Genomic DNA, 24,684 nt, shown 5'->3' with positions numbered 1-24,684 from the left:
AGGCTGCAAAGAGAGATGGTGGAGTCTCTGTCTCTGGAGACATTCAAAACCCACCTGGACGTGTTCCTGTGCAACCTGCTCTGGGTGGACCTGCTTTGGCAGGGAGGTTGTACTAGATGATCTCCAGAGGTACCTTCCAATCCCTATCACTCTGTGACTTTGTTTTGAGAATAGCATTGGAGAGATGCACTTTATGTTTGCATACAATGAACAAAGCACAGGAGATGTAAAAGAAGTCTATTGATGAACCTAATCCAAGATACTCTACAGAAGTTCTTGGTGAACTCTTTTCCTCTTCAGCAATTAATGTGCAGATCCGTTTTTAAAAAAAAACGTCGTGAGATGGTGTGGCATAGCTTTTTATTTGGAAAAGATCTTACTTGCAGCATTAAATCACTATAGCCTCAAAGTGACTGTCTTTAAGAGCTCTGTCTGATGCGTGGAAAATGGATGTTTCCAGTATTTGAAGATGATTGCTTCTCTTATAGCCTGATCTACAAAATCATTCAAAGTTGACATCAAATAAATACAATTTATGCTTGATGTGCCCAGTCTTTAGTATATTTCTTGTGGTAATAAATCTGGATGATAATTCTGAAAGGTAAAGAGGCGTTTACACCTTTTTATCTGTGTATTTTATCAGCCTGTCAGTTTTCAAGTGCTTAAAAAATAAGACCTGAGTGGGCCTGGATTAAAATTCGTAATTTTCTGATTTCTAATTCAAACTATGTGTGGTAGCTTGACTGATTCAGCTCCACAGCCACCAGCTAACATTTGGGAGGGAAGCTGTGGATGGGTGAAAGGGCCTCTGTGACCAACACCTGAAAAATACCGTGTCTGACAATGACAGGTGTCACGTGGCAATTTTTCCTGGTTCGTGTTTTCCATTCCACAAAAAGTTGAGCAATCAAACTAAGGCTGAGGAAGTATTTTGCTTTCCACGTTGCTTCTATTAATCGGCTCCTTATGATGCAAGTCTACAGAGCACAAAGACTTACGGCAGAATTTCATGTTGTGGATTTTTAGTTTGGTTTGATCATGGAAGAGCTGCAATTCTAAAACACGTTAGCTGGAATATCTCTTTAACAGTTTGGTTTTGTTTTTTTTTTTTTCAACATTATCGGTGTCATTGCAGAAGACACTGGCGAAACGTTTTGTGGTGTAAACTGATAATCACTTCAAATGTGGGAAAGTTAAATTCATGAATGAAAACAACTGACCAAAAAAATGGAGAAACTGTCTTAGATGATGCAGTGAGAAAAGGGTTGCTTATTTGGATTGCCAGAATTGTAGCTTATTATGATTTCTACCACTGCCATCTTTAAAAGAGAGATAAGAGAGGAGTTTTTCTTCCCATTTTCCACTACAGCTGGGACACGGTTAAAAACTACCTTCATAAGACACAGACTTTATGTTTGGTTTTATTGGTGCCTCTGGACGTGCAATTTCCAATTCTAGATGAAGCCAAATTTTGCTGGAAATGTTGTGACAACTATGTAAGGGAATGGCAAAAATAAGGATTAAGATTGATTTGGGAACTTTGTCTTTCCGTCTTACTGCAAATTCAGTTTAATCACTTTATTACTTGTAAGATGACCTAACCCATCGGTGCAAAAACTGTGAGTTCCACAGTTTTCTTAATTAGGTACCATTACTTGATTCATTCTTTTAAAATAACATTGCACTCAGTAATAAATACTCCCTTCTAATGTTGATGGGTTTGGTATTTGTCATCCTCATATCCTAACTTTCTGTAGTCGTGATTTTCACTGTAAATATTTTGCTTTCTTGAAGCTTAAAGATCAGGCTTTAAAAATATTTTTGAATTATTTGTACTACAAAAGGTGCAGGAAGTAGTCTGAGATTGTGGTCTTTCCATTAGCTGCTGTTCTGCTGCCACACTGAAAGTCTGTATAAAGCTCTCTTGTCTCTGACCAGAGCACTTCTGCTGTGTGGGAGCTTTTTTCGCTCATGTCTATCTATGCATCTTTCAGTAGTAAAGACACTTTAAACACAGAAGTATTTAAGAAATTGTAATACTGTTCTTTCGTGTTGCACTGTTCAATCTTAAACCATTTGCTCTTTCACAGGTGTGTCTACATCGGCAATTAAAGTCGCCTCTACCAGACTACCTTCCCCGAAAGGTTTGGTTGGGAATCCAACTCAGATCTTAGCACAGTTTCCAAAACAGCATCAGCAATCCCCCAAACAGCAGCTGCACCAAATACAACAACAACAACAGCAGCAGCAGCAGCAACAACAACAGCAGCAGCAACAACAACAGCAGCAACAGCAGCTGGTTCAGTCTTCTGTAGCTCAACAGCAGCCCCAGCAATCTCAGTTGCCACCTGGCATCAAGCCCACCATTCAGATCAAACAGGAATCAGGTAGTTGGAGTTAATCTTGGCTTGTTTTGCTGATTGGTGAGGTCTCACCACCACTCGAGACAGTAGAATTCTGTCCCAAAATGTGCATGGGGATCTATCATTAAGGCGGTTGAGTACAGGATTTGGCATTAAACCTGGATATAAGTAGATGTGAGGATGTCTTAATGTTTTCAGTTAACAATAACTGGAGGATTTGTCACTCTTCTTGTTTGGTTCAGGTATACAGACCATGCTTTAGGAATAAATGTTTTATCTTTAGAGATTGAAAGGTATGTAAGTATCTTCAAAATTTACATGATTGGCAACTTGGAAGACACCAGTTCTCTGAAGATCCTAGAGCTGTTCAACTGTATCAACTGGAAAAAGGAGTCAATCCATGTTTTAATTCTTTTCTTGGGTCTAGAAATCAAAACCTACTTTTGAGGTACTCGTCAAAACAAATACAGTTAGGTCTGAGACTGGAAGTTGGACTGGATTCTTTCTGTAACATTTGATTCATTCAGTTGACTTTGGGCAAGTCGTATAATTTTTCTATGCTGGCTCTGTAGGATACAGTTCTTATCTCCGTAAGATGTAGTAAGAGGTAATGCTTGTGAAGTTATCTAATTCTAAAGGAAGAAGTGCTGTAGAAGTGCAAAGTATTTTATATTAATAATGTCAGTAAAATTACTATTTTATATTCATGCTATTTAGATCAAAGAATTAAAATAGACCATAGAATGAAAAAATAAGCAGCCTTACACCTGTCCTTTGATAAACTTCCTTTTGGATTATAGGACCTATAGAAAAATATGTTGCGTAAGAAAATTATCCACTAATGAAGACAGATAAGGGGCCTCCATTGTCCAGTCACTGAACAATATTTGACCAATTAGAGCTTCACTTCTTGACTTCTACCGTGGGTTTAGGCTCAATGTTTTTTTTAGTTGAAGTTTCTTTGGAAATACCATCTGATACCTATTCTTTCCACAAGATGTGAATTGATTTTCAAGGACACTTTACTTCTTACCCAGTTTTGTGTCTGGATGATGCAAAGGCTCTGGTTTATCTTTCGTAACTTCAGGTAGCTCATTATTTAAATTTCGAGCTTGTTTGCTCTGTGGTGCTTTTCTAGTCAATAGAGAAAGAAGAAAATCTCTCTGAAGGATGTTTCACGTCCCAAGTGGACGAAATTGCTCACCCAGAGATATTTATGGACAAATATAAGTGCCTACTTTTAGATGGGATTAACTCAGGTTGAGTGTTTCATGGCATTTGACCGACACAATACAATCCATTTACCTCATCGTGGAATGTAAGATGCACGTGTCCTGGATATACTTTTGAACAGACAACATGAATCTCCTGGTTTGCAAGTGAGGAGTGAATCTCGCAGAGGTCCCGTTCCACTGCACAAATTGGGAAAGAGGGAGCAGAATCCTTGTATTAAGGTGTTCCTCATCTTTTTTTCTTGCTGATTCTACTCAGAGCTTGTTTCGTACCAGTTCCTTTGTGGCTTCAAGATAACCAGTAATTCCAAGAGGAAAGAAATCAATTTACTCAAAGTAGCCTGCCCTAGACAGTGACACAGTTGCTTCTTTACACCCACGAATACTCTTTGTGCAGAAAGCTTTTTTTAATTTATTCAGAGGGATTAATTTCAACTAGACTAATTAAAACATATTAGAATTTAGAGGCTAAATTGATGAAGAACTATCTCACTTTTAGATGGTTCATTGTCTATGAACCACTTCAGTATTGGTTGTAACCTGTTGATTCCTGGGAAACATTCTGGTTTTGAATCATGGACCAGAAAAGGTTAAAAGTCACTACAACAAATCAATGATGGAATGGAATCCCATGCCTCAGTGGGAGTAGCTAGCAGTTGAAACAGGCACATGAAAGACAAAGATGCTGACTGTCTTGTTATTTGCAAAAGAAACAAAAAAGAAACCCTTCAAGCTGAAAAAAAAACCCAAAACAACCCAAACAAACAAAAAAATTATATTCAGAATCAAGAATAGAAGCCTCATGAGGCTGCTTGCCCACTAGGGCTTGGTCTGAGAAAGCATTTCAGAAAGTAACTTTTCGTGCCTGTATTTTAACAGTGACCTTTCTCCTTTCCTAGGTGTTAAAATAATCACTCAACAGGTGCAGCCCAGTAAAATCCTTCCCAAACCAGTTACAGCGACCTTGCCCAGCAGTAGCAATTCACCCATTATGGTGGTTAGCAGTAATGGGACTATCATGACAACTAAACTGGTCACTACTCCCACTGGTAAGTTATGGCTCTGAGAAGGGAAGGGAGGGTAAACCCAGACATACAGGTGATCAAACATGGTTTATTAGGGTAAAAAAACCAAAAGCACTTCTCTCTTGTGAACAGTGAGCACAAAAGCACATTCATAATCCTGTTGATACTTTTTTTTAGATGAGGATTTTTAGCACTGAGTGCTCTTTTATTCCTCTTACGATCTTTTTGAATTGGTACGCAAAAATATGACCCTTCATTCCCCACTGGGTTTATTTTCGAGGAAGTTTTCTTGCAATTTATACTTTGCACTTCTGTAGCACCTTATATTAGACAATTTACATTAATTTAACTTTCTAGATACCTCAGATAAGTCAGCATTGTTCCTGTTTTGCATGTATGGACTTTAAAAGACAGGTGACTTGCTCATAGTCCTGCAATGAATTTATAAAAAGGCCAGTAAATTGAATTTTAAACTTCCATTGTTTTTCTGGGGATCTAATTGTGTTTGTATTTTCTTATTGATTAAAGACGAAAAATAATGCAGACAGTTCAGATTTTACGAGGAAAGCTTGAAAGGCAGCTTTATCCTAGTTTTCTGAAAACTGTAACTTACTTCCTGAATTATTAGCATGCGTTGGGAATTTTAGCATAAACTAATAGTTAATACTCTTTTTTTTTAACTTTTGAAGTACTTCACAAAAACATTCTTAAGTACATAAAAAAAAAAAGTGGAGTGGTTTTGCAGTTCATTTAATTGGTAAGACCCGTATTGTGCTCTCTTGGATTTGAACACATGGCTGTATTCTGGTTGTAACAACTGTTTTGCTTCGTGATCTTCAGCAGTTAAGGTCTGTAATGCCCTACTTGCAGCAGTGCAAGCAGAATGGAAGTACAGTGTCCGTGTAGCTGTTGACTTGTATTATTTTGAGCAAGTTTCTTTTGTGGACTCAGTTCTGTTTCCATTCTGAGAAGGAGTAGGTCTGAAAAAAACAGCATTTGTACCATGTCAGGAGGTTTCTTTTGTACTGCTGAATGCTATATCCATAAAATTGCGTTATCATTGTAAATTACATTTTTCTTTTAGAGTGATATTTAGCCCTGTCATTGGTGGTGTTCTTTATAAACAATTTTTCAGAGAGGAGAAGTGAGAGTAGGGGTGTCTTTCAGGAGAGGAAGGGATCAGTTCTGGTAGTGTCATTGGATGCCGAACTCTTGGGCATCTGAGGGAGCAAGTGGCAAACATGCAGGCAGAATCTAAACACCTATTGAAAATTAAAATCTTAGGCAAAAGGATGTGAATTAAAACATGGCAGTCATGGAACATTTGGTAAAATACTTCAGAAGACTCTTTACATTTATTTGAAGTTGGTGTGTACTTGAATATTGCTCTGCAGGTTTAAAAAGTACTAGGAAAATTGTAAAAGGTGGTAACAAATTGCAGTGTGGGGTCTCTTTGAATAAAATCTAATTTTTTTTTTCTAAATTAACTTATTTTTCCACAAATACTAGTACAGGATCATGTTCTAACAGTGATTTTTCTTTTTATTTCTTCAAAACAGGAACTCAAGCAACATATACGCGGCCAACAGTTAGCCCCTCTATAGGGGCTCGGATGGCTGGAACCCCAGGGGCTGCTACTTACGTGAAAACTACAAGTGGCAGCATCATTACTGTGGTACCAAAATCACTGGCTACGCTGGGAGGGAAGATTATCAGCAGTAATATTGTTTCTGGTAGGTCTATGAGTATTAATACTTTGATATTAAGTCTCATTTCAAAAGTAACTGTAGACTTCCTCTAGTGGTTCAAGGCTTTTCTGTGGGTTATGTGCTCAAATAATTATTGGGACCTTTATTGGAGACTAAATTACTTCAGAAGAAAAATAGCTGGGGATGAAGAAGAAAATAATGAGTAGAAGTCATGGAGTTAAAGTGTTCTTAAGGATTGCAGTAGTTCTTGTATTTAAGAGGGAAACATTTAACGTGAGTGAAGCCTGGGAGGAAAAGAGAAACGTGGCAGAGAACTACTATGTTGTCTTCTATTAGAGGGCAGAAAGATCAGAAAACTATATTAGCCCCAATTTAAAGCATTTTATAATTTGGATGCTGCCCTTTTCTATTCCATTGCACATCCAAAGAACCAGAATACGTACAGAACTGTGTATGTTAAATTCAGCTGTGCAGTCCCCGCCTGATCTTCTTGTTCTCTTATCAGTGACAGTCTGGCTTTTCCTTACCCCTTGTTCTAAATTATGTTTTTTCTTCCCAGCCTCATGCAGACCAGCCTTGATGCTTTCTGCCAGTACAGCCTCTAAACACAGGGGGTTTTTTAGGACCAGGACCAAGTACACTCACACCAGTCACAAATTCTTAGTGTGTTTTGGACTTTTAGCAGTGCTAAAGCAAAGAATGCTGCTGCATTTCCTTCTAGGTACACGTGTACAGCAAGATCTGCTGGGTCTGTTTATCCTGGCTAGTAATATCTTTAAATTACTTGGTGGTCCCGCTGTCGGTGCTTAACACAGACCTCACATGGCATCTGAGGCTCCTGTCACTGGAAGGTGTAGTTTGGTCTAGGAACCTCAGTTTTTCACATCCTGATTTCTACAAAATGATATTTAGGGCTGATACAGTAGCATCTTTGGGGAAAAAAAAAAAAGTAAATATTTAGCCTGTTGTGGGTATAATGAGTTGTTAAGAAGGTTTCTAGATCTACTGGTGAGTTTATACACAAATGCAAGTATTACTCTGCAGAGCACCAGCTCAGCATCAGGGTTAGGAAACCCTTGACTGGTCTTGATAAAGATAATAATGATTGTTCTGAAACAACACAAGTTTGGAAAGGATGCCTGCTTTTTTTTGTTGTTGTTTTGTGGTGGGGATTTTTTGGGGGATTTGGGTTTTTTGGGATTTGCGTGGGGTGGGTTTTTTTGGTGTTTTGTCTGGTTTGGGTTTTGGTAAGGGAGAGGTCTTCAGATGCCTCTGAAGTCACTAGAATTAAGTAGATCATAGAATCACAGAATGATATGGGTTTGGAAGGGATCTCTGGAGATCATCTAGTCCAACCCCCCTGCCAAAGCAGGTCCACCCAGAGCAGGTTGCACAGGAACGTGTTGAGGCGGGTTTTGAATGTCTCCAGAGATGGAGGCTCCACCACCTCCTTGGGCAGCCTGTTTCAGTGCTCTGCCAACCTCACAGTGAAGAAGTTCCTCCTCATGTTTAGATGGCACTTCCTATGTTCAAGTTTGTGCCCATTTCCTCTTGTCCTATCCCTGGGCACCACTGAAAAAAGACTGGCCCCATCCTCCTGACACCCACCCTTTAAGTATTTATAGGTGTTATCAGATCCCCCCTCAGTCTTCTCTTCTCCAGACTAAAAAGACCCAAGTCCCTCAGCCTTTCCTCCTAAGAGAGATGCTCCAGGCCCCTCATCATCTTTGTAGCCCTCTGCTGTACCTTCTCCAGCAGTTCCCTGTCCTTCTTGAACTGGGGAGCCCAGAACTGGATACAGGACTCCAGATGGGACCTCACCAGGGAAGAGTAGAAGGGGAGGATAACATCCTTCAACCTGCTGGTCATGCTCTTCTTGATTGCCCCCCAGGGATGCCTTTGGCCTTCTTGGGCACAAGGGCACATTGCTGGCTCATGGTCATCCTGTTGTCCACCTGGACTCCCAGGTCTTTTTCCTCAGAGCTGCTCTCCAGCAGGGCAGCCCCCAACCTGTACTGGTGCAGGGGGTTATTTCTTCCCTTTCTCAGAGTTAGTAGAATTATTAATCTGAAATATGTAGTGAAGTATCTACAGGCACAACTAATGGGTAGAAGGTTGCAAGGGGAATCCTTGGGTTTACAGCTCCGCTGTGACTGAGTGGGGCTTTCTTCAAGGAGAAAGTGGAAGGTGTTTTAAAGCTCTCTGAGTAGATATAGAAATAGCAGTCTGATAAGACTGATGACTTAAGTATTGATGTATGTACTCTTGGAGACTTTGGAGGGGCTGACCAGAATTACCTGTCACTGCAGGTAAGTAAAAAGCTGATTCAGGGAATGGAACTAATTAAATACTGGGAGAGAAACAGAAATAGCCAACACAGCTCTTCAAAAACAAAAGAAAACAAAAAAAAAAAAGGAAAAAAAAAAAAAAAAAAGGGAGAAACCCCCCCATATTTCTAAACTCAACTTTTAAGAACTGATTGTCAAACAATAGCATATTTTTCTTTTTTCCTTCTTTTAATCCATTACTCACTTGTATTACAACAGTTCAATGCCAGAAAGAGCCGGTATTTCTCTTGACCGGAGATACATTCTTGGTACGTGGATTCTTCTACAGCCGTCGTCTGTAGAGGAATACTTGTCTGTGCAAATAGGACCTTGAGTTGAGTAGTAGTGGTGTCCTTACCCCTCCCTAATTCTAGCCTTTGAAAAGTTAGACATTTTAGCCTGAGAAAGCTGTTATTAGTCTGCTCTGTAATTTATGAGAAGGGGCTGACTCTTCTAATATAGAATAAATCGCTCTGTCCTGGGCGTTCCTGCTTTTATTGTAGGCGAAAGATTTGTAGAGTGGGTATCGCATGTTTAAGTGTTGAGTTGGGTGACATAAATTCCCATGCCAGATGCTGCCCCCTTTTTTTTTTTTTTTTTTTTTTGTTGTACTGTCAGATTTAAATGCAGTGATTCCCGTATAGCTCACAGACTTCTACAGAGGAAGGAAATGTACATGTGATAAACTGCACGTTATTTCTTTTCCCACTAAAATTCAGGAACTACAACCAAAATCACTACAATTCCCATGACGTCCAAACCCAATGTGATTGTTGTGCAAAAGACTACTGGAAAAGGAACTACAATTCAAGGGCTTCCAGGCAAAAATGTGGTCACCACGCTGTTGAATGCTGGGGTAAGTAAGAGTTTCAAGTCTCAACCGTCAAGCGAGAGGCTGTGTGGTGGCTGCTGCGTTTGTTCTGCTAAATTCCCTATTAAAAGCAAACTGCGCATGAGCTCCTTAACAGATACAGCGTGCCTTAATGTCAGGGTTGTTTGAAAAGCAAGGATGTCTTGCAGGATATGAAAGATGCTTAAAACAAGCTGGGAATGTCCTCAAAGTTAAAGGAAAATGAAAACTTTTGAGCTTGCCCATTTTCCATGGTTAATGATTTTTGTAATCTGGAAGGGATTAAGTAGGAGAAAATTACTAGAATCTTACCCTGTTTGTGCTGTAGCGAGAACCACGGTCCTGTGTTATAGACCTGCATCTCCAACCATTTATCTTTTGGATGTAAAGGGCAGAAATAAACTGTCCCCTCGCAGTAAGGGTACCACCTTTCAATTTCTGTGGTGTGTAACACAGTAATATTCTATACCTGAGTATTGTATAGTGTTCAGTTATTTTTTGGATAACCTGATGTGTACCAAGAGCAAAATCAAGTTTCCAGCTCCAACTGCGTTTACCTATAAGTGTTAGTAAATAAAAATGATGACGTGCTTTATGTTCCTAGATAGAACTGTGAGATTTAATGCATTAATCACGTAATCTTTAAAAGTCTACTTGGGTAGCAGGGCTGAGTAGGGAGATTTCTTTTTTTAAAAAAACCTTTTAGGAATTTCTTTAAAGATTTTGAATTTTCCTAGTTTATAAAACTTGAAGCTGCATTTTCACACAAGAGGAAATCTTGTGCTGTTACACAGTAGGAACCACCAGAATGTGGTGATATTTCTGAAACAAGTATAGTTCTTGAGATTTCCAGCTACGTGATGGGAATGGGTAGGAATAGTGGGAGAGCTGGTGGTGTGTTTTTTCTCATCTGGTTTGTTACTGTGCGGAGCTAAAAAAAAAAAAAAAGCCTGCTCAATGTCTTTGCTCTTCTTAAGCTATCAGGAGTCTAGTCATACGTCAGTATTATTCCAGAATCAAATGTTTCCAGTGAAACAGCTGTAAATCTGCATTTTTGTAATAAGTGAACTTTTAGTTTAACAAAAAAAGTCCATATGTAACTAGTGTCTTGATCCTGAGGATAAGACAGAGATCTACAATTAAATAATTCCTTTTTAGAATCTCAGTTCCTAAGTTTTGTAGATGTCTTGCCAAAGTTAGTGTTAATAGAAGTAAGAAGTTTTAAAAAAAAAAAAAAAAAAAACATTTGAGGAGGATTTGAGGGAAGTTCCAACTTGTGTGAAGTCTTTGAAGCAACTTGAAAAAAACTTGTCAGTGTCTTCTAGTAACTCTTTTTTCTTCACCACTTCAGAGCAGCTCAAAAGGTAAAGTAATGGAAAAGGGGATTTTGGTACCTTTTCCATTCAAAGCCATAGAGTTTTTTGTTCTTGGTCTTTGAATGGTTTTTTTTGTATCAAATACTAGTTGCAGCAGCAGGAGGTTGATTTCATGGTACACACGCTCACCTATAACTGTGTATTTTTTTAGAGAAGTGGGTCTCTCTGAAGAATTTCGCTAAGTTAACCTGTAAACTTTGACTTCTCTACAGGGGGAGAAAACTATTCAGGCAGTGCCAGCAGGAGCAAAACCTGCTATCATCACTGCCACAAGACCCATCACAAAAATGATTGTTACACAGCCAAAAGGAATAGGGTCCACGGTCCAGCCAGCCACCAAAATCATCCCAACTAAAATTGTTTATGGTCAGCAAGGGAAAACGCAGGTACAGTGAGGACCCATTTCTGTCTTGAAATGTACCCCTAAATTTTAATGGGAAGTAAATAATTTTTCACTGTGTTGCCGCATTTGTTGCAGGATTAATATATGTCTATGGGGAAGAAGACTTAGGGGTGTAACGAGGTGGCCTTGATTCTGGTTTCTTGAGCACAGTGTTTATGTTTGTGTTTGCTGTTTCTGGAGGCCTAGAGTGAGCCAGAAGTATTTACTAAACCTTTTACACAGCTGAAACTGTCTGGTCATGGCTCTAGACGCCTGTTTAAGTCTTGCAGGTAATGGCTAGATCGTGAGAAATAAAGACACAGAGTCTGGACATAGGTCATCGATCAAATCTGAGGTTTTATTGAAGTTATTTTCTCGTTAATTTTATGTTCAGGTTGTCCCTACAACTTTGTGTAGTTGCTGGGGCTGTATACAGAGAATCTGGCTTATTTCTGGATGCTTTCAGTTTCAGCTTTTCCTCTGGTTGCACTTAGTATCTAAAAGAACTAAACTTTTATCAGATACGTTATTTTGCATGTCTTGATTGTTCAAGACTGTATTTATTGTGGGCTGTGGAGGAGAAGTGCTTGTCCTTACCAGTGCAGTGCATGTTCCAGCTCACTTGCGTAGCTTTCTGTTGTCACACCATAGCTGTATCCAGCCCTGAAAAATGACTGTTTAGTGGTTTATTGTATTGAATACACCAAATTACCGAGTGAGAAGTACATTCTTGTGCATTGCCATTGGGCTGTTGGTTTAATAATCAGAACTGCTGAATTTACAGGTAGATTTTTTTCAGTAAATTATTAATATTATGTAGGTCTTTACATTGATCCAAGTAGCACCATGTTCTCTGTTTGCTCAGATCTCGTCTTTTGAGTGCTCTTACTATACACAAAATTTGTCTTTCTAATTAGGTTCTCATAAAACCAAAGCCAGTGACGTTTCAAGCAACGGTTGTGAGTGAACAAACTAGGCAGTTGGTGACTGAAACGTTACAGCAGGCATCAAGGGTAGCAGAGACAGGAAATTCATCTCTCCCAGAAGTGAAAGAAGAACCACAAACCTACACCGAGAGCAGCTCTTCTTCTACGGAGTCCTCCCAGAGCTCCCAAGGTGTGTATTAGTGTCGCATAAGATACGAATGGACTGTCTCCCAAGCATGCTGGCGAGTTTCACATAACTCACTGTCTCCTTTTAGCACAAGTTTTCATCCAATCTGTTAGCAGTGAGTGTCATGGTTCACTTCCCTTAGGGCTCTATTTATCTTTTATAAGCTATTTATGGAAATCATGGAATCATAGAATGGTTTGGGTTGGAAAGACCATCCAGTTCCAACCCCCTGCCCTGGGCAAGGACACCTCCGACCAGACCAGGTTGCTCAAAGCCCCATCCAACCTGGCCTTGAACCCCTCCAGGGATGGGGCATCCACAGCTTCTCCGGGTAACCTGTTCCAGTGCCCCACCATGCTCACAGTAAAGAATTTCTTCCTAATATCTCATCTAAAACTCCCTTCTTTCAGTTTAAAACTGTTACCCCTTGTCTTGTGGCTCCCCTCCGTGATCAAGAGTCCTTCCTCATCTCTCTTGTAGGCCCTCTTCAGGGACTGGAAGGCTGCTATAAGGTCTCCCCGGAGCCTTCTCTTCTCCAGGCTGAACCCCCCCAAACTCTCTCAGCCTGTCCTCATAGGAGAGGTGCTCCAGCATTCGGAGCATCTTTGTGGCCCTCCTCTGGCCCCGTGCCAACAGTGTCCATGTCCTTCCTGTGTTGAGGACCCTGGAGCTGGAGGCAGTACTTCAGGTGGGGTCTCACCAGAGCGGAGCAGAGGGGCAGAATTGCCTCCCTTGCCCCGCTGGCCACACTTCTTTTGATGCAGCCCAGGATGCTGGGTTGGGATGCTTTCTGGGCTGCCAGTGCATGTTGCCGGCTCACGTTGAGCTTCTCGTCCACCAACACCCCAGGCCTATATGCCTCCATTTCCTATATGAAAAGGGGAGATAATAGTTTCTTGCTGGGCTCTGACTTGCTGTTCCAGTGCTTTTTCCAGCCAGTTCCTTCTTTTGGGGGAGTTTGCCAGAAGTAAGCAGTGTAGCAGTTTTTTGGTGCTTTTTGGTTTTGGGTTTTTTTTTTTGGCAGCCTGTGCTCTGCCACCCTCTTTTCTGAGTGTATTGAAGCATCTCTCCACTGCAGGACTGAAAGCTGTTACGGCACCACAAATTTTGGTCCTTTTCTAGGCACATATATGTGCATCAGGACATAATGTCAGACGTGTAATCCCGATGGGGATGCTGCCATGGCTTCAAGCCGTGATATGGATGCAGCTCTTTGAGTGGTAGAAGAGGATTAATAATAGGGTGTAAATAACACCCAGCCTTTGATCAGGAGTGGCTGTAGGGTGTATCGCTGCATCAGATAAAAGCAAACGTATGTACTTATGTGGCTTTCAGTCACCTTTTCTATATAATTCTGTAACTGTTGGTCTATACTGCCATTTTAAGTAAAATAAAAAAAAAAGCTGAAGATGCAACAAACTTAGAAAAATTAAGGAGCTGTTAATTCGGAAAGTTAATTAACATTAATACGTGTTTATCACCTGAACTGCTAAAACATTGATCCAAGGCAAATTCAATATACAAAGAAACCCGCCGAACTTTGTTCAAACCAAAGCTTTTACAAACTTTTTTTCCAGCTTTTTTTTTTTTTTTTGCTGGAAACAGTTCGTAACAGCAGCAGTGTTTTCCTTTAGTTTTTATTACAATTGACTCAAAGCATTGAAGAATGAGAGTATGAATCCTTGGCAGTGTTCAGAACGCTAATGGATAATGTGTAACCTGGTCTGATTTTGAACTATAGCCCTGCTTTAAAGCAAGAAGTTGGACAGGAGACCTCCAACCCAAAATGATTCTATGATGACTTGGTGTGCCTTTGTTCTTTTGTGAGCAGATTCTCAGCCCGTGGTCCATGTGATTGCTTCAAGAAGTCAAGATTGGTCAGAACACGAAATAGCTGTGGACACCAGCCCTACAATAATTTACCAGGATGTATCCAGTGAATCTCAGTCGGCTACTTCCACGATAAAAGCGTTGCTGGAACTTCAGCAGACAACAGGTGTGAAAGCACGTCCATTTGTTTAGGACAACTTCAAAGCTTATTACTTGCTTAAGCAGCAGTTTGTAATAGATTTTGTAATTAAAAAGCACCTATCTTAAATCAGCCTGATGCATTTCTCCTTATCCTGCAATAATTTGTTTAAATCTATTATATAATATTCACTTTGTACTTAATTAAACTTTTGCATTTAGTATCATCTGGGTTGGAACGGACCTTTTAGATCATCCAGTCCAACCATCAACCTAACACTGACAAAAGCCATCACTAAACCATGTCTCAGCACCACGTCTGCCCAGCTTTTAAATACCTCCAGGGATGGTGACTCCACCACTTCCCTGGGCAGCCTCTTCCAATGCATTATAACCCTTTCAGTGAAGAAATTTTTCCTCATATCCATCCTAAACCTCTCCTGGGGCAACTTGAGGCCATTTCCTCTTGTCCCATCGCCTGTTCTTTGGGAGGAGAGACCGACCCCCCCTGGCTACACCCTCCTTTCAGAGAGTTGGAGAGAGCAAGAAGGTCTCCTCTCAGCCTCCTTTTCTCCAGGCTGAACACCCCCAGCTCCCTCAGCCGCTCCTCACAAGACTTGTGCTCCAGACCCCTCACCAGCTTCGTTGCCCTTCTCTGGACACGCTTCAGCCCCTCAAGGTCTTTCCTGTTGTGAGGGGCCAAAACTGGACCCAGCCCTCAAGGTGGGGCCTCACCAGTGCCCAGTACAGGGGAACCGTCACTTCACTAGTCCTACTCACCACATATTTATATCAGAGGTTTATTTTATTATGGAGTTTTATATATTGAAGCTTTACTTTGTTTTTCTTTTCTTCTAAAGCAGTGAAGGAAAAGCTAGAATCGAAGCCACGGCAACCTACCATTGACTTGAGCCAAATGGCTGTCCCGATCCAGATGACTCAAGAAAAGAGACATTCTCCAGAAAGTCCTTCGATTGCTGTAGTAGAGTCGGAATTAGTTGCTGAATATATCACAACTGGTAAGTGACTGAGGCAGTGTGATGCTGGGTTTGCAGTTGTAGTCTGAGGACTTGGTTTTGGAGTTTTCTTAGGATGGGGTTTCATTTTTGTGTTTTTTGCTGTAATTCGCTGTAGAGGAAATGAGTCTTCTACTCTTGAGACCCTGTGTAGGGGGCTGAGATTGCAGCTGCTTTTCTGGGGCACAGTGGAGAACGTTTCTAATTGACAGAAAGGGCTGTTGCTTCAAGACATCGTAGTTGAACAGTTTTCTGTTCCCTGATCTGATGGAGAGGACAGGCTTGTCCCACTTGTCTTTAAGGAAAATGTCTAGTAAGAAGAAAATAGAAAATGAAGTGACAGGAACTGAATACTATTTTTTGTATGTATCGAGAGGAGTCAGGCTTTGAGTTAGTTTAACCCATATTTGAAAAATGTTACTTTCCAGGAGTAAGTGGGTTTTCAAGCCAGGTGTGCATTTAGCATGCTAATGTAATCCCCAGTTTCTTCATTTGCTAGAAGGCTTTGAACTGAACGCTTTTAAAATAAATTTTTCACATTGGAATTATGGCTGGGATTCAGGCCTTAACTTTGTAAACTCTTGACTCCTCCTGTCTGGTTGTCCATTTTGTGTAAGTCCTTGACTCCCATGTCTCTCTGACGCTCCCTCCTACCCCAGGGTGTGAGCCCCTTCCCATACATACACGAGAGGATCAAATAACCTGTTTTCCATTTTAATTTCTTAAGTCCACGTTATTGGTCCTCTCTACTTTATTTGGAAGATGAAAACAAAAGCGTGTTGAAAATCCACATTCGAAAAGAGGAATAAAGCTTGATTATATTAAATTGTATAAGTACATCTCTAACTCCAGTGTCTTCAGTGTTAAATGCCTAATCTGGTATTTTCATTTTTCATTTTCCTGCTCTTTGCCTCCTCCCCTCGCTTCCATCCCTTGTATGGTCTGAATTTAAGAAGTTGTGTGAAATTGGAGCTGGGGGAGGGATGTTATTCTTTTAAATAACACTTACTGTGTCTGGCTTCAATTTTGAATGTTTGAGGCGTGCTCCCTGGATCTCTTTTAAAACAAACTCAAAAGTGTAATAAATAGCGTTAAAGGGATCTCCAATTAACAGTCCGTTATCTTCGCTCACACAGATGCTGTGCATTGAGCTTCTAGTCAAGGTTCCAGTTTTTCCTGGGTCTTGCTGTAAAAGTTGATGTAAAATAGGGCCCTTTGCAGGGAGGATGGGAAATTACAGTTTGGTATCTTTGTAGAATTAAGTCCTTCTCTGCAGCTTAGAAGTACAAAAGTTGAAAATTTCCTTGAGCTTTGATTACTATTTGAAATACTGGAATTCTTATAAACCATGAGTTGATATGCAGGAATCTGCCAGAGAAATGCAGGCTGCTTTGGGTTGACCAACAGCAGTTTCTGCTACAGCCCAAAACTGGGTGTTTTGCTCTTAGATTTTTAGCCCTTCCCCCAGTTTCTGTGAACACGGGGAATGCAGGTAATTAAGTATTTTATATTAACTTGTGCTTCTCAGCATTCATCAGTAATCCACCTAGCTCTATTTTCTGCTCAAAATTCAGTAGTGAGATAGTAAACAGTCTGTAATCTGTTGTGAAATCTCCTTGCGCGCCCCTAGACCTAAGGATTAGGCACATTTTATATGGGAGCTGGGCTTCAGCATGTGCTTCCTCGTGAGATGAAGGGAGCGGGTCCCACATCTTAGTGTCACCGTTTTTTGTCTGTCTGCAGACTCAGGAAGACAACACTGTATTGCTTCACATTCGGAAGAATATCTACACAACCATATAGGTTAGAAACTTTATTTTTAAATGAAGTTTTCCAATTGTGCAGGAACTGTTGGGGGATATCCGTGACGGATCTGGCACAGCATGCAGGCCGATATTGATAGAATCCAACTCCTTTCTTGGAGTGGAAAAGTAAAATTATCATATTAATTCAAAACAGGACCTTTCTTTTAACTTTCAGGAAGGTCACTAGAAACTTTTCAACTGTGTTACAACTGAATTTAAATTTTGCTTGTTCTGCTTCAGTTACTAATTATTTTGTAACTCAAAAGTTAATTAAAGCAAATATTTACATATTAGTATGGACAGGCTTAAAGCAATTTGGATTCATGTCTTATCAGTGACTGCAATATAGAATTGTGGTTGGTTTTGCTTCTCGGCAGAAGATCGTTTCTCTGTCAATCCACTTTTTAATTACAGAGCCGTTACTGTAAGTGCATAACTCATGGTGGATCTGTTCTAAAAAGTGACATAGACCCATGATAAAGTCTCCATGTTTTGGTCTGTGACTTCTTATCAACCTCACTTGCTTTCACAATACCCAAACACTTTCTAATTGCTGATCTTTCAAATTTTAGCCTGTGCTCTGGAGAGTATTTCTTGGCTTATCAGCGATAGCAATGTGGTGAGCAAGGCTTGCTGTTCCTAATTGCAGTCAATTGTGCAGGTGCTTTTAACAGCTTGAAAACTGCAGAATAGCTTGTGCTCTACGGAGTTACGCTGGTGCTGTATCAAGAATCCAGCTGAAAACAGAGTCTAAATTCTGCTTGCAAAGTTGGTGTGACGGGAGAGGGAGGCCAGAGGAGGTTTCGACCAAGCGTCAACCTTCTCTGGAGACATTCAAAACCCGCCTGGACGAGTTCCTGTGCAACCTGCTCTGGGTGGACCTGCTTTGGCAGGAGGGTTGGCCTAGATGATCTCAAGAGGTCCCTTCCAGCCCCATGAGATTCTGCGATTCTGTCATTACTCAGGAGACAGAGACAGAAGCAAAACCCCTGAGATGCTACTTTAAGAGGCTTCTCAGAATAAATCTGCACTTTAGGTTGAAGCTGGCATACAGTAAAAGATCTTTTTTGTACTCGGATCTTTATTTCACTGATGTACGCTTTCAGTTGAAGCCTAAATAGTTGAAGTTACCGCAGTTAGCTGTGGAGAAGTGCCACTCACCTCTTTCCTTGCAGTCAGTCACCGGTCCCAGCCCCACCAGCAGTCGTCTCAGCCCCAGAGGACTCTGCTGCAGCACGTGGCTCAGTCGCAGACAGCAACGCAGACTTCTGTCGTGGTGAAATCTATCCCCGCATCCTCCACAGGCGCAATTACCCATATCATGCAGCAGGTTGTACCCTTTCTTTTCCCAACAGTCTATAAACATATGAATTTTGTAGGACCAGGGCTTGTTCTGAATGAGTATGTTGTGTTGCTGCCACTGAAAATGCGAAGCCTAAGGGCAAATTAGTAACTTAATTATGATATTGCCTGTTTTGATGATGAGGGTGGTGGGATAAAAGGGAAGCAGTTAATAAGATCACTTGAGATTGTTAAATAAGAGGTATTAAGAGTAACTGTGGGCAAGATAGTGAAGATAGTGCTTCCTGGATGAGTTCTTGCTGTCTCTCTCATCTCTCCAACAGCAATAAGCATTTTTCTGTATTGCAAAGGTCAAGGCTCTTTAGGTTGTGTTGGTGTCAGTGTCAGGGGAAGAGGGATGAAGCAGGATTTGGTCAGTACACAGAGCACGCAGTGTCTTTTTTCACTGGAGGGCTTTAGTTTGTGAATATGCAAACTTCTCTGAATGAAGAAGTAAGATCATATTTAGACCAGTACCACGAGGATCCCAAACACTTCAAACAAACACTGTAGCTTGTGGTGAAGTCTTACGGAATCCACTCTGTTGTTGTTCAAGACCTGTTCAACTCTGCAGTGCTTTAATTTCTAGGAACCTCAGCTGTGGATCAGGACACCACTGTGTTGGGGTTATAAACCCACTTCAAAGAGCATATTCTCACAGGTGTTTGAGTAGCTGCTTCATCTTGCTAAGGCCATTTATTAATACATTTATACCATGGTGTGCAAAGTATAGTAATGTAGATCTCTTGCTCCTTCAAATCCCTCAAAAAAAAATCAAACAGTGTTTGTGCAATGCCCGAAAAAAATTGCAATAAAGATTTTGAGGAAGGAAAGAGAAGAGAGGTTACCTGCTGAAATAGGGTAGGCTGTAGGTATATGGAGAGCTGCAGAAGAAATCATGGAGAAGATGAAAGCTCTCAAGAGGCAGAATAAGAATTTATTGTGCAGGGAGACTCTGGCTTTAATGGGGAGCTACTGCTTCAACCACCTGCTAATCCCTGCTGCTTCATACCATCTTAGCACGATGAAGATACAGCGCTCTGAGGACTGGAGCACCTCTCCTATGAGGACAGGCTGAGAGAGTTTGGGAGGTTCAGCCTGGAGAAGAGGAGGCTCCGGGGAGACCTTATAGCAGCCTTCCAGTCCCTGAAGAGGGCCTACAGGAGAGATGGGGAGGGACTCTTGATCAGGGAAGGGAGCCGCAGGACGAGGGGTAACGGTTTTAAACTGAAAGAGGGGAGATTTAGATGAGATATTAGGAAGAAATTCTTTACTGTGGGGGTGGTGAGACACTGGCCCAGGTTGCCCCGAGAAGCTGTGGCTGCCCCATCCCTGGAGGTGTTCAAGGTCAGGTTGGATGGGACTTTGAGGAACCTGGTCTGGTGGGAGGTGTCCCTGCCCATTGCAGGGGGGTTGGAACTCGATGATCATTAAGGTCCCTTCCAACCTGAACCATTCTGTGATTCTATATCGAACTGCTGTGCAACCTTAGGGGCTTTGATCCTTAGTCTGACACATGCGAGGGCTACATAATCCAACCCCATATCATTCTGTGATAATCTCCCCTGAGGATGAGTTATATAGGTATTGTTGTTACACAGAGCTAGATACACCATATTTTAACATGATAAGAATAGCTATTGGCTGCTTACATATTGTGGAATCTCTGTGTAAAGGTGTCTTTTTATACATGGATTGGGAGCCTGAAGAAATGGTAAAGGAAGTTAAAGTAGTCCAATTGAAACATTAAAAATTATTTTTAGGTTGTCTACTATTGTGAAATTATGTTATAATTTCTATTTCTCTTTACTAACTTGCTCTAACTTCTTCTTATTAAGGCCTTAAGCAGTCACACTGCGTTTACCAAACACAGTGAACAGCTTGGAACTGAGGAAGGAGAAGTGGAAGAGATGGACACCTTAGATCCTCAGACTGGCCTGTTTTACAGATCTGCCCTGACACAATCGCAGGCGCCAAAACAGCAAAAACTGAGTCAGCCGCAGCTGGAACAGACTCAACTGCAAGTGAAAACTCTGCAGTGTTTCCAGACTAAGCAGAAGCAGACAATCCACCTGCAGGCCGATCAAATCCAGCACAAACTCCCACAAATGCCCCAGCTTTCTATAAGACATCAAAAGCTAAACCCCCTGCAGCAAGAGCAAGCACAGACCAAACCAGATGCACAGCACCCCCCCCACCACATGGTGGCCAAAGAAAGGCAACTCCCTACCTTAGTGGCGCAGCCACAGCAAACTGTAGTACAGGTGCTGGCAGTAAAAACCACGCAGCAGCTGCCCAAACTGCAACAGGCACCAACGGCACAAAAAATCTACGTGCAACCCCAACCCCCCCAGAGTCAAATGCAGCTACCTGCCTCTTCAGAGAAACAGCCAGCGAGCCAGGTAACGGAATATTGATAGCATGCAAAATACACCTCGCTGTTCAAGGAAAACAAACAAACAAACAAACAAAAAAATATAATTCAAAACACCAACCCTGTCGCTGTAGCAGTGTTTTGCCTGGCAAGAGAGAACTCCTCATTCCGCTGGTATTAATTACCCCGTCAGAAGGTTGACACTAGGAAAGAGAAGCACATGTTATCGGGGGGAAAAAAAAAAAAATCCATAGAGCTCACAAACGTGTTTTGTTGGACAGTTTTTATGAATTTCTGCCACCACTGGTGCATGGAATTTGTCCCTAATTATTTTCTTTTAATTTTTAGATAACGACACGTTATTAATTTCCGTTCCCGTAGCACTTTCTATTTCTGTGGAAATAAAGATGAATACACTGCAGTCTCCTAAGGCTCTCCATTGTACGTCTTCCTTTGTAGTTTACATCTTCCTGAAATTATATGGCTTTTGTGTACAGGAGTAATTTGATTTTCCTTGGGAGGGGAAAATGTAAAGACGGAGGAACATGGAAAAAAAAAAACAAAAACAAAAACATATTTTAACTAAATCCAGAAAAGTACAATTATTTTTTTATTCTTTTTTTTTGGCCCTTTCAGGAATACATGTGAAAACAAGAGGGTTAACATCACATGGGGATGTAAATCCCAAAGGAAAACAAGGCTGCTGTGGTATTATACTGCTACAATCCTTATCTAGCAGCCTAAAAAGCTGCTTTTCCCCAGGCTTCAATTAACTGTTACCAGATCATTGCTAATTCCTATGTTAAAACACTTGAGTTTCAACTGTCTTCCTAATAGCAAGTATGTTGTTTGTGCCATACTGTCCTTGGAAATATTGATTAGATTTTTTTTTTTTTCAATTTAAAAAAAAAAATAAAATTAATCTAGCTGTAACATGCACAACAAAAATTTGATTTTCAGGTGCAGCCTCCAATTATAACGCAAGGATCCACTGTTACAAAGATAACTTTTGAGGGGCGTCAGCCGCCTCCTGTTTCAAAGGTAGCAGGTTCTGTGCCCAAACTGGCGTTGCCGGTTCCAAGCCTATTTCCCACGCAGGCGCCCACGACGACAGCAGTAGCAGATATTTTGAGAGTGTCTATGGTGGAAGCTCAGATTGATTCAAACCTAGAACGTACCGTAGTGGATCCCCCAAAGGAGGCCGTGTCCGCTAGTAAACTCGTTAGCGAAGCAGAGTCGTCACCTTGTACCCGGGTGCCGAGGGTGACCGCAGTAGGGATGACGGCAACTTCCATCCCCCAGCAACAGACACGTACAGAATCCAGTTCCAGTCCTCCTGCTGTTGGTCCTACTTTAACAGAGAGGAAACCCGATGCACACGGAATGCCTACAACAAACCAGTTTATACACATTCAGAGTATGTCACAAAAGAAAGCTGAAGAGAGCTCACCAGAAATTGTTATCCAGGTAAGAGAAGACCAGAGCAAATAAGGCAAAGGTTGAGCAGAGCAAACTCGTGTCTAGTGTGATGATAACAACTGAACGGTGTTCCAGTATTTTTGTTTTCCTCCCCCTGTTTTTGGTTCTTTTCCTACTTTGTAATGGATTACTACTTCATAAGCGTGTCATTCTTAAATTGAGCTCGAGTTTCTCTAGCGCTGTATCATTCCCCATGTCCTCGGTGTCTCCCTTTCTTTTTCTGTTCAGAAAACAAACCAAGCTCATCTCATTTTACAAAGTACTTTTCATTTGAGACGCTTAAAAATGCAACCTTCACCGCTTACTATGGAACTGCAATGTAGAATGTTTTTATGGTATCAATCTTAGCACCGAGTATAAAATTAGCACCCAAAAAATGAAGGTGGTTTTCATTTTTTTTCAGCAAAATAAGGTTTGGATTCAGAAGAAAGCTTGTTAATGTTCAAAATCTGCCTGGACAGGTTCCTGTGCAACCTGCTCTGGGTGGACCTGCTTTGGCAAGGGGGTTGGACTAGATGATCTCCAGAGGTCCCTTCCAACCCCGTATCATTCTGTGATTCTGTAACTTTGCTTTTAACCAGTCTTACTGCTTCTGAGATAAAATGGCTATTCATCCTTAGCCTAAATGCCTTGAGTTGTTGCCTAAACTGACGATTGATATTTTCATTGATTTTGTTGTCTTAAAATATGATGTTTTATGATGTAGTACGTGGTCAGAATGTCAACCGAGGAAGTATTTAAGTCATCCGAGGACTCGTAGTCATATTATATGACTCTTTGTAGACAAGTTGGCATTGTGTATGTTCACACAAATGACAGCATGGCTTGAAACGGTTTTATTGCGTATCATATTTTGTGTTGCAGTTGAAAATACTTCTGATGTGGGAAAGTAATTTTTCACGCTACTTTGTAAAACCTTCATTGCAGCGAACCTCACTTTTGTAGAAATCATCATTTTTGTGCTCATTTTTAGTCCTTATTTCCCTAAATAGACAAAGGTAGATTTGTTTTACTTTTATATTTTGAGAATCTGCGTCGTTTATTATTGTGGTGAGCTATGACCCAATTCAAAAGTAAAATACTGCCGAGAATTTCAGTTGTATAAAGCTGTAGATTTTGTTTCTAGAACCTATGGAAATTATGAGCAGAAATAAATAGCTTAGATCTGTTGTGTTTCCTCAGCAGCAGCTCTGAGCGGGGCCGGAGCTCGTATTGTATCATACGTTAAAACCACAGCTGGTATAGATGTTCTTATCTGAATGTCTTGTCTTAAAAAGATAAGAAAAAAAGATAAGGCTGAAGAAAGTATTGCTTCTGCTTTTCATTTGGGGAACGATGGATGGTGGATGTTGAGGGTTGAGCTGTTGGTTGTGCTCTCACAGCCCTTTAGTGAAGATCCAAAGCCACAATCAGTGCCTTAACAGCAAAATTGTTCAAATTTTACCTTTCACCACCTAATTCGGTGAAAGGATGGTTTGAAACTTTAGCTAATGTAACGTGCCACGAGCTTTATGTAGGGAAAATTGCTCTTGGAAACCCAATATCCCATGTCCATGAGTACTTGCACTCGTGCAGATGCCTTTCCCCGTGAAAACTGCACGTTTAAACTTAAAATCTTTTCTTTCTTGCAGACCATCCCTCACTATTCCATCCCTTGTCACTCCAGCTCCAACGTGGTGGTGGAACCCAGCGGGCTCCTGGAGCTCAACAACTTCACCAGTCAGCGCCTCGACGACGAGGAGACAGCGATGGAGCAAGACGTGGACAGTAGCACGGAGGACGGGACCGAGCCCAGCCCCTCTCGAAGTTCTGCTGAACAATCCTAAGGAATTGGGACACCGGGAGTGCACTTTAAAATAATCTTGGGGATTTCGAGTATCCAAGATGCCCTTTGTATTGCGATGTCTTAGAGCACTTTGCCTATTCGAGTTCTTCATCGGACCCTTGAAGCATCAGTGTGTTTTAACGAGATGGTATTGCAAAAAAAAAGCTGCATCTTAACAATTGTTTCAAAAAAAAAAAAAAAAGCAAAAAAAAAAACCTTAAAAAAAAGATGTAGTTACCGAGATTTTAGTAAAACCCGAGACAGTGGAATGTACTCCTGGTAAAAAGCAAATCTGCAGCGAATTCTCCAGCTCGTGCTCTTGAAGCCCTCACCCAGATACTGAAAAAAGCTTTCAGTGAAAAGGGACTGTTATTTTGCTGTGTCTTTTTGTTAGCTGTTGAGCGAAACACCATCAAAAAAAAAAAAAAAGAAAAAAAAAGAGAATGTTTAATAAATATTTGTATTTTTAAATAGCATGTGAGAGAAAAAGTGTCTCTGA

The 24,684-nt window shown here is 41.0% G+C and overlaps 1 protein-coding gene across 1 annotated transcript in view; it reads left to right on the top strand.

Moving 5' to 3' along the window:
* The window catches only part of EMSY (EMSY transcriptional repressor, BRCA2 interacting), a 43,256-nt gene extending 18,885 nt beyond the window's left edge, over nt 1–24,371 (top strand). The window contains exons 8-19 of the mRNA XM_074150248.1: nt 2,091–2,387; nt 4,495–4,644; nt 6,180–6,353; nt 9,376–9,512; nt 11,095–11,268; nt 12,182–12,380; nt 14,209–14,373; nt 15,209–15,364; nt 18,342–18,496; nt 20,346–20,909; nt 21,842–22,348; nt 23,992–24,371. Of these exons, the coding sequence (XP_074006349.1) occupies nt 2,091–2,387; nt 4,495–4,644; nt 6,180–6,353; nt 9,376–9,512; nt 11,095–11,268; nt 12,182–12,380; nt 14,209–14,373; nt 15,209–15,364; nt 18,342–18,496; nt 20,346–20,909; nt 21,842–22,348; nt 23,992–24,186 (2,873 nt within the window). The 3' untranslated portion in view covers nt 24,187–24,371. The remainder of the gene's footprint in view (nt 1–2,090; nt 2,388–4,494; nt 4,645–6,179; nt 6,354–9,375; nt 9,513–11,094; nt 11,269–12,181; nt 12,381–14,208; nt 14,374–15,208; nt 15,365–18,341; nt 18,497–20,345; nt 20,910–21,841; nt 22,349–23,991) is intronic.
* Nucleotides 24,372–24,684: the final 313 nt, after the last annotated feature.

This window comes from Numenius arquata, chromosome 1 (genome assembly GCF_964106895.1).
Source record: "Numenius arquata chromosome 1, bNumArq3.hap1.1, whole genome shotgun sequence".
Taxonomy (NCBI): Eukaryota; Metazoa; Chordata; class Aves; order Charadriiformes; family Scolopacidae; genus Numenius; species Numenius arquata.
This window is presented reverse-complemented; position numbering and strand designations above follow the sequence as displayed.